The sequence below is a fragment of the Dermacentor silvarum genome, chromosome 7, assembly GCF_013339745.2.
Source record: "Dermacentor silvarum isolate Dsil-2018 chromosome 7, BIME_Dsil_1.4, whole genome shotgun sequence".
In the NCBI taxonomy this organism is placed as follows: Eukaryota; Metazoa; Arthropoda; class Arachnida; order Ixodida; family Ixodidae; genus Dermacentor; species Dermacentor silvarum.
In genome coordinates this window covers 44153386-44165323 of record NC_051160.1, presented here as the reverse complement: position 1 = coordinate 44165323, position 11938 = coordinate 44153386, and the positions used below count along the sequence as shown (strand labels likewise).

Here is an 11938-nt window from a genome sequence, read left to right as displayed (position 1 = left end):
ACGGGGACGGAACGGGTGCCGCTATAAGGAGCTTCGCTCCTAAAAATAAATGCGGCCTGTCGCGCCGGGCGCGTTGCAATGGGAGCGAATGTGGCAGCCGTAGTTGCATTGTCGGCCGCTTGGCTGGGCCGAACGGTGCTAGCCATCGGCGATGGAACGTGCCGGCTTGCACGCGCGACGGCGTTCCAAGCGCGCACCTTTTTTTTTATCCAGTGGCCTTGGTTGAACGGTCGAGCCTGTCGAGCGTCCCAAAGCGAACGCTTCCGACGCAGCATTCGTCAGCCTATTTCTGTAGTCTGCGCCAAGACGCCAAACCAAGGTACGGAAATGTGACTTCTTTTTGTATTAGACGATGCAGTTGTTGGACCGTATGCTTATATCAAATGGCTGTTTATTTAACGCGGCTCCCAGAAAAGAGCTTTCAAAGAACTCCATTCGACACCATTTCCCTCAACCAAACCGCATGCCCGCATGCAGTCGGCTGTGCTTCGTTACTCGCTGAACACTTTCAATTTGCGATAACCGAAGCGTCTGAGGTATTTGACGTGTGTTAAGCATGTTGTGACACGCAATCAAACATTTGTGATCGTTAATTATGGTGTAACATCGTGGTACGCTTTGTGATCCACCGAGTCGGCGTCCTCTCCGCATTTTTTTTTTTTTTCTTTCTCGTTTTTAGTTTTCTACGAGTATTCTAAGGATCACAAGTTATTCAACTTGTCTCCGAGTCGGTGAACGAACGAGTGATTGCGGTATATCCGTGGATAGTGTGCGAAGAGCGCGTAACACACAATCCGCGTGGGCTCGATTGGTGGACATCATAAATGCGGTCCTCGCTGACCATGTCTGCCCGTCGGGTCGTTTGTCACGATATATAGCAGCACCATATATACTCTTGATAAGGATATCAATTCATTCACTTTGTACGCTAATACCCAACTCCTTCCCGCCAAATAAATCGAAATGGGGTTATGATGCGATACTCGGGGCTGCGTAAAACGAAGATGGATGGGGGGGGGGGGGGGGGGGGCGGGAAGGGCCGTCGGGAAGGGCCGGGTGCATTCGACCTTCAGCAACATTTCCGAGACGGCGGCTCGCTTGGCGACCGTCATGACATCAAACCCATATAATCATCGACGATCACTCGGTCTTTACAATTGTCGGTCCGCCTCCCCGCTCGCTGTGGGTATTGAATAAAACAAATGAATGAACAAGTTGTAACAAGCATCTCTCATTCGATATCTTTCGTCTCTTCCCTTACCTCGATATTTACGAAAAAGAAAGAAAATTCACGAGCCATTTCGCTCTATGAAGGTGGATGACTAGCGAAGCTCTAAAAATGTTTGGTGCACGACACAGAGGTGGCACGGAATTTTGAGCAAAGCTACGATCATTTGTTGTCCTGATCGGTGGTCATCGTGATGATACGTACGCACACACATTCGCGTATCACCTCCGTTATTAAATTCTGTCCGTCACGTAAGGCAATGAATGGATCATACCCCATTAAGCAATGGATCATACCCCCGTAAACGCGGCCTCCCCCTTACGACGACAGAAGAGAAGTGAAATTCTACGCTGGAATGATGAGCGGTAACGCAGCCATGCATGGTTGTGGAAGACGACGATGACGACGAACGCGTCAGCAGTGGCACGAGCGCGTTCGCGCGGTTGCCACTCCCAACTAGAGTGTACTAGTCTACCCCAAAGTTCTGGCCGGGAAAGCACCGCGTCAGCACATCCACCGCTTTCTGCCGTCGCTCTTCCGACCGCATGCCGTCGATTTCCGAAGGATCGTTATCGAACCATAGGCGATCACATACACGGCAGCTTGATCCGAAGTTGCCATCGAGAAAGTCTATTCGGAACCTTGCGTAGCCTGCGCCGTCGAATGCCGGCACCGTGCCCTAGCTCGTGGCGCCGACGTGTTCTTTGCGGGATTGTCGGCGTCGCGTCGTCGGCTCTTGCTCGTCGCTTACGTACCACATCGCGAGCACGCTCTTCTTTTCGGGTCGCCGGGTTGGCACGACGTCGACGGTCTCTCTCCCGCCGCTGCTCTCGCTGTCACTCCATCACCCGCGTACGCACTCGTAGACGTACGCGTAGCGAGACGCGTATCCCGTGCTACGTGTGGTTGGGCCTTTAGGCGTACGGATCACGCGTGGCCTTCCCATAGCAACGGTGAAGTGAAATGGTACCGAAAATTCCCCCTTGGTCGTCGCCTTATCAGGCGCACACTACGTCGCTCACTACGTCATGCATTCACAGAGACACATCGTTTTAGACCCAGGTGGCCGTTGCAATCAAGCATATCGACATGCGTTTGCTTTTGTTATAGGCTCTTTCACTGTCACTTTTTAGGGGAGAGTTTTTCCGCGCGGACGCCATAAAATACCGGATCCTAGAGCTATATAGACAGCTTCGCTGAAAAAAAAAAAAGAGGATGAAAAGATGAAATAGACACGGTCTCGCAGGTAAAGAAAGCGATCTGCAGCGAAGTCCATCACGCTGGGAACGATGGTCGGCGCGGAGCGTCAGCAGCCGCACCGCCACGAGATGGTGGTGGACCAGGGTCCACGAGAACCGGTTCAGTCGGACGGCACGTCTGCGGACTCGAGTTCCGGCCCCGAAGACCGAGAGTCAGCGGTAATATTTAGTTGCTCTATAGACATGCATGTCTGTAAAAGTTTTTTTTTTTTTTTAATTTCACAGTTTTGAGTTTCTTCTATAACGTCGCTTCTGTTTATTTTCCCTGAAAATTTATATTTTATTTAACCCTTGCGATTCGTGGCCGAGCCCCCGGAGTGGGTTGCGCCGTTTCACTGGGGAACAACCAACCAGCTGTCCGAACATTATCTATATAGATGGTCGGGTCGAAAACTTTAAATTGGCGTTGAAAACTTGAAAACTTGAATTGGCTTGAAAAGTGACGTCTCAGACACATTAAATGGTGTTAAAGGGAATGTGAATTAATGATGATGATGATGATGTCCTTAAAACATGGCCTGTACCCACTCGGGGGATTGGCCAAAAACTGGGCACTTGAACTTTTAGATACCGTTTCTAGAAACTACAGTTACTGTGCAATTTAGTAATCAAAACAGATTATTTTTTCTAAACAGCACAATTTAGCATAGTAATGCTATGATTTAACACTCAAATATCAAGTGACTGTCAACTTTTATTTCTTTTATGCCTTGATCTTAAATAATCTGATCTCAAAATTCGTTAAAGCTTTCTTTTCAGTTATACATCATTTTATTTTCGCTCAGTGCCACTCTCTATTAGGCTGTTTTATTGAGGTTACGATCTTAATAATAATAAAAAAAAACGCGCTCGTAAAACCGCCAGCTTCTTGGCCCATCCCCCGCTGTGGGTATGAACCATTGTTTGGAAACTAGGACAAGGAACTGAATGATTTTGTTCCGGTTTCCCTGAGCCTTCGGATTACCACGACTGCCGGAAAGCAAGTTCAGGAAACCGTGAAGCAGGTGGTGGTACTTCTAATTCCATAAACCCTTTGTATACTGTGAGCATACATTCAAACGCTAACGATTCCGAAGCTATATTCCGGATCGTTCCGTTTCCAGGTTCACTTGGGCCGCGACTTCCTAGTGATGCCTTTTCCGATCGATGCTATTCGCGTTATCAGTGAGATTATCAGTGAACGGTGGATGATAAGAGCGGCATCGAATCAAGCGGTGGGCATTGCTACGAAATCATGCATTTAAAAATTTGTCGCTGTTTCACCCGAAAGGCGAACATAACAAATTAGTAGAGAGCTATACGGAGTAAGGATAGTAGTTTTATCAGCCGTATAAACTTAGACATGCAGCACCACCAGCACCGCGCAGAACTGTTGTCGACGCCGTCGGCGTTTTGCCCGCGTTCGCACCGAATGCGCGCGGCGTTGCAATGGTGATTGTTGCCGGTGCCTCTGGGGGCGGCTCGGAGGTTTTCGACGAGATCAGAATGGGACACTCGTCGAGCAGCGTCGGAAATCTTACCCACCTTCTCGCCTCGCAACGTTTTTATACAAATACGCATTTGGTGCCTAAATTTTGCATTTGAGCTAAACGTCGCCTTCCCTCCCTCCCTCCCGTCCCCCCACGGCCTTTCGTGCGACGCGAGAAGTCGCGTTTGCTCTCTATATATTGTGATTGTAAAGGAGGAAAGAGACGCTTAATTCTGCAGCTCTTCAGGGAGCACGGCGCGGAACGCGCGTTCGCTCTCCGACGTGCGTTCGCTCCCCGTGAAAGCGCGCGTCCTCGCGCCCTTTCACTCGCACATACAGCGTCCGGAGCGCGGTGACGATTTCATCGCCATTGACGTCATACGGAACCTCACGGCGACGACGACGGCAGAAATCCGCTTTGGAGTGTCCATATAATTGCTCTCGCAATAATAAGCACAGTGCTGCATATTCAGAATCGGAAACGTACAGTCGACATCAATATGAAATAGAACAGCGTTTTTTTTTAACAGTAACTCGATCGTGATGCACGAGTTCAAATCTACGAACTTGATACATAAGTTTTCCCGTTGAACTTTAGTCCCATTGAACACTGTTATGGAGGGTACGTGTGTCTAGCCCCACCTACAGGCATTTGAAAAGAAAAATTAGGTGTTCCCTTTTATTTTGATGACGACTGTACACTCCGGATTACTGCATGCTTAGATACTGGCTTGAGAGCCATTACACTTCACACTTCCACTTTTTTTGCACTTAAGAGGCGTTCTGATCAATTATTTCTCCTTCGCGTGTCAATGTATGCTGATAGTGTATTCTATTGCACATTGCATTCAATAATTTGAATAATTAACCAGGATATGCCCGATTATACCTTATATATATATATATATATATATATATATATATATATATATATATATATATATATATATATATATTCGACCCTGACGTAAAGTCGGATGCATGCGAAACAGTAATTGGCTTCAGCTCTGACGAAAATTGACTGAGTTGATAAAAACGTTTGCACCTTTTGGGGCTTATCTTGTCCCACAACGGTAATCGTCATCTGTCTTGCCCTCATTTCTTTTCCTTAACGCTGCGAGCCCGGTAGCTCCAGGAAAGACATTGCTCCAGGTCACGAACGCCATGCGCGTTATCAGCATGGTTATCAGCGTGACGTAGGATTCTCGACAGGAAAGTAGCGAGCGCAGATCAAGAAAGGAAACGCAAGCATAAAGCGGATGACGAATATCCGTCGTTGATACAAAATAAGCCCCAAAGTGTGCAAGCGTTTTAATAGTGTACAACGTAACCTTTCTGATTTTAGGACGCTAAATAAGGTACTTAGTGGACAGTTTCGCTTTTGTTTTGCCGCCAGAGGGCTCAGTTGGCTCAGTGCCGGATTCGGGTAGTGCGTTCGTACTCGCATGGTGCGTGGATGTTCGTTGGTTGTAGCGGGAGAGTTGTGAATTTGTGGTAAACGCAGTTATTCGGAAAGTTCATTGGTGTGCCATATTCAACGAGGGATTGCCACCGAACGACCGTGACAACGGCCACGCCCTCAACATCACGAGTGTGCGTGAGTGATACAAGAGTGTTTGGCATGTGCTTTCCATACAAAGCTCACGGCGTAGCTGTCGTGCACAAGCGGCTTGCTTTTTTTTGCGTATCTTGTTGATAATTTTACTCATTGGACAGAGCGGTTTCTAAAAACGGTTGCGATTTACGCCTTTTCTTGTTTTGTACTTCCTTTGTTTGGTTTCTTGGCTTTGACTTTCGCACTTTCGACTACTGCAGTTCATTCAAGGAATGAACGAGCGTTACGGCGTGAAGCGTCAAATGACATGTCGTGAAACCACCAACACAGCTACCCGCTGCTTTAGCGAGTCACTTGGTTGGTTGTTGTGTGGGTGACTTCAAATGTCCATCAACCCGCATGCTTATGGCATGCGGATATGCGGAACGTTCGTTGTCACTGTGCTGCAAGTCAGTTCCTGACGTTGTCATTGGCGGGTAATTGCGCGGTTATACGGCAATGTTCCCTAAAAGTGTGGACGTATTTTCTTTTAGAACGAGATAGTGGCATGTTGCGTGTGCGGTGCCATATTCATTTTATATGAATACGTAAAATACTTCTATAGGCAACCTACGATAGACGCTAGGGCTATTTTTTTTTTTTTAACATACACTGGCCACACGAGTGTAAGAAGTCTCCTCTGTTTTTTTTTAGTTAGCTGGTGTAAAAAAAGTGTAGCACCGCCCATCTACACGAAGCCATTCTTTAGCAGTATAACATGAGAACTACGCTTTCTACACCGCAGTTTCGATGAGTGTAGGTAGCAGACGACAAACAGGCTCGCGTTGCAAACGCATGGCGCCATTTTGTCTGCGACTGTCGGCGCCGATGTGGCGACGATAGCAGTGCTTAGTCAGTGGGGGGCATGTGGGGGGAGCTACTGTCAACCTCCAACCCTGGAGGTTTACAGTAGCTCATCTCCCTACTCCTCACGGTCTCTTTATGCATTGGCATAGCCAGGAACTGTACTCACATTTCATAAACGAGCAAACAACACTACGAAGGACAGAGAGGCGTCTCTCACTGCGTGCATTCATGACCAAAAAATTGTGTCACATATGAAGTATGTAGGTATTGCATCATGTGATTCATTGTAACATTACATCTCGCGCCTATTATGCCACAAAATGACCTAATTATTACATGGAAGATGTTGCAGATTGAACAAGTGGAGTGACACGTTTCTGCAAGCAGCAGTCAGTTCTCCGCTTGCGCTCATGACCAAAACATGGCAACCTTGCTCACTGAATGCACAGAGGCACACAAATATGCGGTTTTGACGTAACCTTTACGGTCCACGAGTTGTAGTTGAAGCATGTGAAGTGGTTATTCCCTAGAGAGTGTCGCTGATCAAAAACTGTACTGCGGAATGCACGGAGTGCGACTATTACGTTCGCACTGCTTGCATAGCTTTCGCAGCGTTGCCTGCCAAGTATAAACGGCGTATCATTTCGAGGTGGTGGGTGAAATGCTTTCTTTTTTGCCTAGCTGGTTTTGATTTCAATTTTTTTGTGGTATGGGTGTGTGCTGCCCACAGGGTAATTCTTTACAGGGACTAATGCATGGAGAAAGGAAAGAAACTGAGAGGAAGTGTCGCGCTATAAAATTGAAGCCTACCAAAGTCAGTGCAACATGTGATCGTGATGCAGCGTGTCTTAGTCTTGCCCACTGCTCTGTTCAGCAGGCACGATAGCAATATGCGGCTGCGTCACCCGCACATTGCATAGAACATGAGTGTATACCTTACAAGAAAGGACCAAAGTGGCGCAGCATATAAGGATAAAATGTGCGCAGCACTGGTTGGCAAAGTACCTCAAGAAGTGCACTTTGGTTTAAACCTACTGGGAACTGAACACACTGGACTGAAATGCTGATTCAGTCCATCAGTGACTGTGACGCGGCTCAGTGTCAGTGAATGGAGCTACACGCAGGTGCATCACCGACAAGCTTGCTAGTGGCATGACTCTTTTGCAGTGCAACAATATTGCCCTCTTCTGCAGATTTGAATAGACAGTTGGGCTCGTCATGTGAATTCAGCTTTGAGAGCCACGTGAAATCACATTAGACTGGTGAAGTGGTCTTCCATGTCTTTCATTTCTATTTCTTTAAAGGAAATGAAATGGCTATTACATACCTGCGAACTCTCCCAACTTTTCTGTAAAGTGTATGAACCTGGGTTCGCTTTACAATTTTACAAATGTTCCGTCAAGTTGTGCAAAAAAAAAAAGTAAATTCTGTTCGAGAGACGTTGCACTCATTAGTCTCTTATACCCGTGCTACACGGTCAAGGTAAAGTGCACTTTGAGTGAGTGTACTTCGCGGCTAGTGTCATTCACAGGCTGCCACACGGGAACGCTTAGTGACACTCGCTGCAGAGCGCACTTGCCGGCGAGTGTGTTTGGCGAAGTCATCCTTGCTTGGCGAAGTGTGGCCTTGTTATCAATGAGTAAAAAATAAGTAACGTATTATTGAAAGAAGAGTCGGGGGTAATTTTTAATAACATTGTTTTAATTACTAACGTTACAAGATAATGAAATGTGCCACATTGCAAAAAACAACTAGAACAGCAAACAAGTATTCTCACTCTAGGGCTGTTCACGACCACACCTGGTAATGGCTGCGCAGTAGTTTGGCGGATCGAGTCATTTTGACTGTTGCTGGTCAAGTTGCGTCGTTGCTGGCTCCTGTACAGGTGGATTGTAAATGTTTTTAACAATAATAAACTTTTCGTGCACACATTTCTATATTAACAAATATGTGCTTTCCCGTCTGACTCCTGATCGCCATGGCCATCAATTTGAAAGAACACTTTTCTTTCTCGTGTAGCAGTGCGCCGTCAAAGTGACACTCAGCGCGCTGAAGTGCACTCGCTCAAAGTGCACTTTACATTGCCCGTGTGGCACGGGTATTGGTATACCCTTGGCAGTAAATGAAAGGACATTAGAGGGTACCTGCTTTTAGTAGGTAGTAGGTTACTCAAGTAGGTGAAATCGGCAACACCATTGTTCCCAACTGAAATCAATGCGTTGCTTGTGAGTTAGTGCTGTTCCGAGTTTGGTTGTGCTTCTGTGCCCCCCCCCCCCTCTACATTGAAAGTGCACCTTTTGTGGTATACATACATAATGTTACACAGGAGGTATTTAATGCAGAACCAGATCAATCTGGTTGATGAGAGCGTTTCGAGAGCGGTCCCGAGGCAGCTTGGCTAACGTCGTTCTCCTCTTCCACCCTTTCTTCCACCTGGTTACCTGCGTGGCATCCGTGGTTCATCGCTAGAGTGCGTGACAATACTAAAAAAAAAAAAAAAAAAGCCTTTCTATTCCTCCTTACTATTTGATTGTGTCTTCAGGATTCTTACAAATTTTAATGTCCAGAAGTTTGCAGATACTATGTTATCAGAGAAGGCCAAGGTTCCTCCAAAACTGCAGCAGCAGTTTCAGTGCAGCATAAGATTTCAAATCATTTCTGCTATTATTGGGGCCCTTCTTGAAAAAAAAAACAAGAAAAATTGCGCAGTCAATGAACCATCTTGCAAAGTTGAGACCTCAAAGCCAAGGAAATTGTAGCAGCAGCAGGCTGCAGTGAAGGCGCTTGCTGTATAAAGTGAAAAAATGTGCATGTTCAGTATGGTATGGCAGTGTAAGGGCAATATCCAGTGCAAAAAACAGAACTATGCAAGAAGACTTCAGCGTAAGCGTCAAGATGTAATTATGGTACGTAGATTGTGTCATAACCATAGTTAGCTTTTCTCTTCTGGTGTTATCCTTTGCATTTCTTTGTCATTTTACTTGTTCCTCTCCTTTTTGATTCTTCGCAAATGTTCTTTTGTGTAGAAACAGTCTTGCCTGTTCTCCTGTATGTCTACTCATGTTAGCATTTTCTTAGCCTTCGTAGCTATGATGTAGGTGCGAGTTGAATTGGTGTTTTTTGTCCATGCCAGGCAAATTCTAGCATTCACAGGTTCTAGCAAGCTGTGCCTGCTCTGTATAAAAGGGTTAGAGGTACACTAATGCAAAAGTTATTCGAGCTGTATTGGTAAATTTTTCTTCTGCACCAGCAAAGAAAGCAACTCTCACCTTAAAAAAAAAAAGGCTTGTTAAGCCAGAGGAAATACAAAAATTTGGACAGGTGGCATGCCTTAAGTTCCCACACCAACTTGTTGTGACGTCGTGGCTTTTGATGTCGACTGCTTAGGCCCAGATAATTTTTTTTGTCGGTAAAGGTCGACTGCATTGCATTTTTAAGGAGCCAAAGACTGACCTTGGCATGTGTTGAGAACTTGTACTAAGCCACAACAGCCCAAACGTGAAAAACATACTTAGAAATCTGTAACATCACCCTGATGTACTGGCTCTGTGGTTCTGGCTTGGAAAGAAAGATAACGAAACTTCTAATAACGAACCTGTTACCGTGAAATTAACGAAAATAAAGATTTGAAGGAGTACTTCAGTACAAACTGATTTCGTCTGCAGTGTCCCTTGACTTCTGCAAGTGCTAATGAAGCGTGTTCACATTACCAGCCATAAGAAGCCGCCTGTATCGCTGCCGTTGATTTGTTTTTTCAGCTCCATTTGGAGTGACTTTTGGTTTAAGAGGGGGACAAAAAAAAGTAAAAACTTTGTAGTCTGGAAAGGCAGGTGTGGAAATCCGGGGCACAAAGGGAATGAGAAGGACAACACAAGTGTTGATGCTAAACTGTAGTAAGGTATGCGACCGGGCTCGTTTATGTTGATCCATGACGTATAACAGCGTGAACTTAGACAAAGCACGGCAAAGAGACAGACGTAGACAAGCGCTGACTTCTAACTGAATTTTTATTCCAGAAAAGAAACGTATATATGGGGTGTACATGCGTGATTTTGTAGTTCTGAGTGCGGGTGTAAGCCTCTCTTATGACACTACAGTTATTACTGGGCACACACATGACCACACCAGACTCATAATAGAAGCAGCGGCAATTGAAGCGAGCTATGCGGTAAGCAAGCCTTCAGTAGCCCTCTCGACCAAGGAAGCTATCATATTTGGGATGCGCAAAAGGTGCACCCGCTCCTCGACAATGACTTAGTGTCGGGCGCTGATGTTTCGATTTGGTTTGTCATGGATATGAGCCAGCGCTGGTGTAAAATCTCCCATGTGCACCCCATGTATATGTTTGTTTTTCTGGAATAAAAATTCAGTTGGAAGTCAGCGCTTGTCTACGTCTCTTTGGCCGTCCTTTGTCCAAGTTCGTGCTGTTATACGTCATTGATGCTAAAGTTGTTCTTCTCAATTCTCTTGTGTCCCTGCTTGCACGCCCGCCTTTCTGTAGAATGAATCTAACACGCTCAACTTTCAGCCATTCGTAAGACTGTAGTCACGTTCTGCTTCAGCAGGGAACCCGAGCAGCCGCCATGGCCGAGAAGACGGCGGCCCAGATCACGCTCGACGACATACTGACCGTCTTCAGCGCCACAAAGACGGCCAAGAAGGTCGTGTCGAACCAGAAGCTCTTCACTCCACCGCAGCCGTCGTCCGACGCCATCAAAGCCCTCGAGCAGCCGAAGAGAGAGTTGTAAGTGATGGACGTTCGAATACCTAATCAAATATTGTGGTGAGCAAGAAGACCAAGAGAATCAAAGGAGCGAAATTTTTTTTCTTAGTCGCAACCATGCGACGAAACAAACATTGAAGCCAGAGAAAGCATAGGGGAAGATAGTTGTTACGTCTAGTTGAAATATAGTAGTAGTAAGGAAAATGGTAATGAAAGTGGGCGAAAAAGACTATTGCCACAGGTAGGAGCCCAACCGGCATCTTCCACATCATGGATGGGGTGATTTTGCCAAGTAAGCTACTGCGGCAACCAGCTTCCCGCCCACTTGGGTACCTGTTTTTGTGTACAGAACTATCCCAGTGAGTGTTAGCCAGTTCCACTCATAGTGAAGGCAATCGACGTGGAACAAGCTTTTTTTTTTTTAACACCAGGCATCGCTTAGTACACAAGCTTGGGTGCAAGTAATTGACCAGTAAATGCTCGCATGCAACCTCGTGGAAGCAAGATCGCCAAAGCAGGATCGCCAAATTCAAGGTCCTTGCCGAATGCAATGAGCAAGAGGAACAGGGGGATGCGAGGCATGTATTTTGGAGGCAACACAGTAGCAGATGGGGATGGCATTTGCATAGCAAAAAAACTTGTCCTGAGCTTACTGCCTGTAAAGGGATTAAGGTATGCAGGTTGGGAAACATGAGGCGTTGAACTGCTCATCTCAATGCACTTTCGCAGTGAACATGCTGTACCAGAAGCTAAAATTTATGAAGCAAAGTATACCTGCATAGGTTGCGATTTACCCGCTGTGGTGGCTCAATTAGCTCAGGCATTGCGCTGCTAAGCACGAGGTCGCGGGATCGAATCC

The 11938-nt window shown here is 46.3% G+C and overlaps 1 protein-coding gene across 6 annotated transcripts in view; it reads left to right on the top strand.

Annotated features, from left to right (window-relative positions):
* Positions 1-219: 219 nt before the first annotated feature.
* LOC119457964 (ATP-dependent RNA helicase TDRD9) overlaps positions 220-11938 on the top strand; it is a 106820-nt gene continuing 95101 nt past the window's right edge. Inside the window, exons 1-3 of one of the 6 annotated variants that reach the window (XM_049670590.1) lie at positions 220-319; positions 2475-2646; positions 10919-11100. In XM_049670590.1, the coding sequence (XP_049526547.1) occupies positions 2518-2646; positions 10919-11100 (311 nt within the window). In that variant the 5' untranslated portion in view covers positions 220-319; positions 2475-2517. Of the gene's footprint in view, positions 320-2474; positions 2647-5373; positions 5553-10918; positions 11101-11938 lie in introns of those variants that run through there. The other 5 variants (XM_049670591.1, XM_049670594.1, XM_049670593.1 and 2 more) reach the window with 5 other exon arrangements.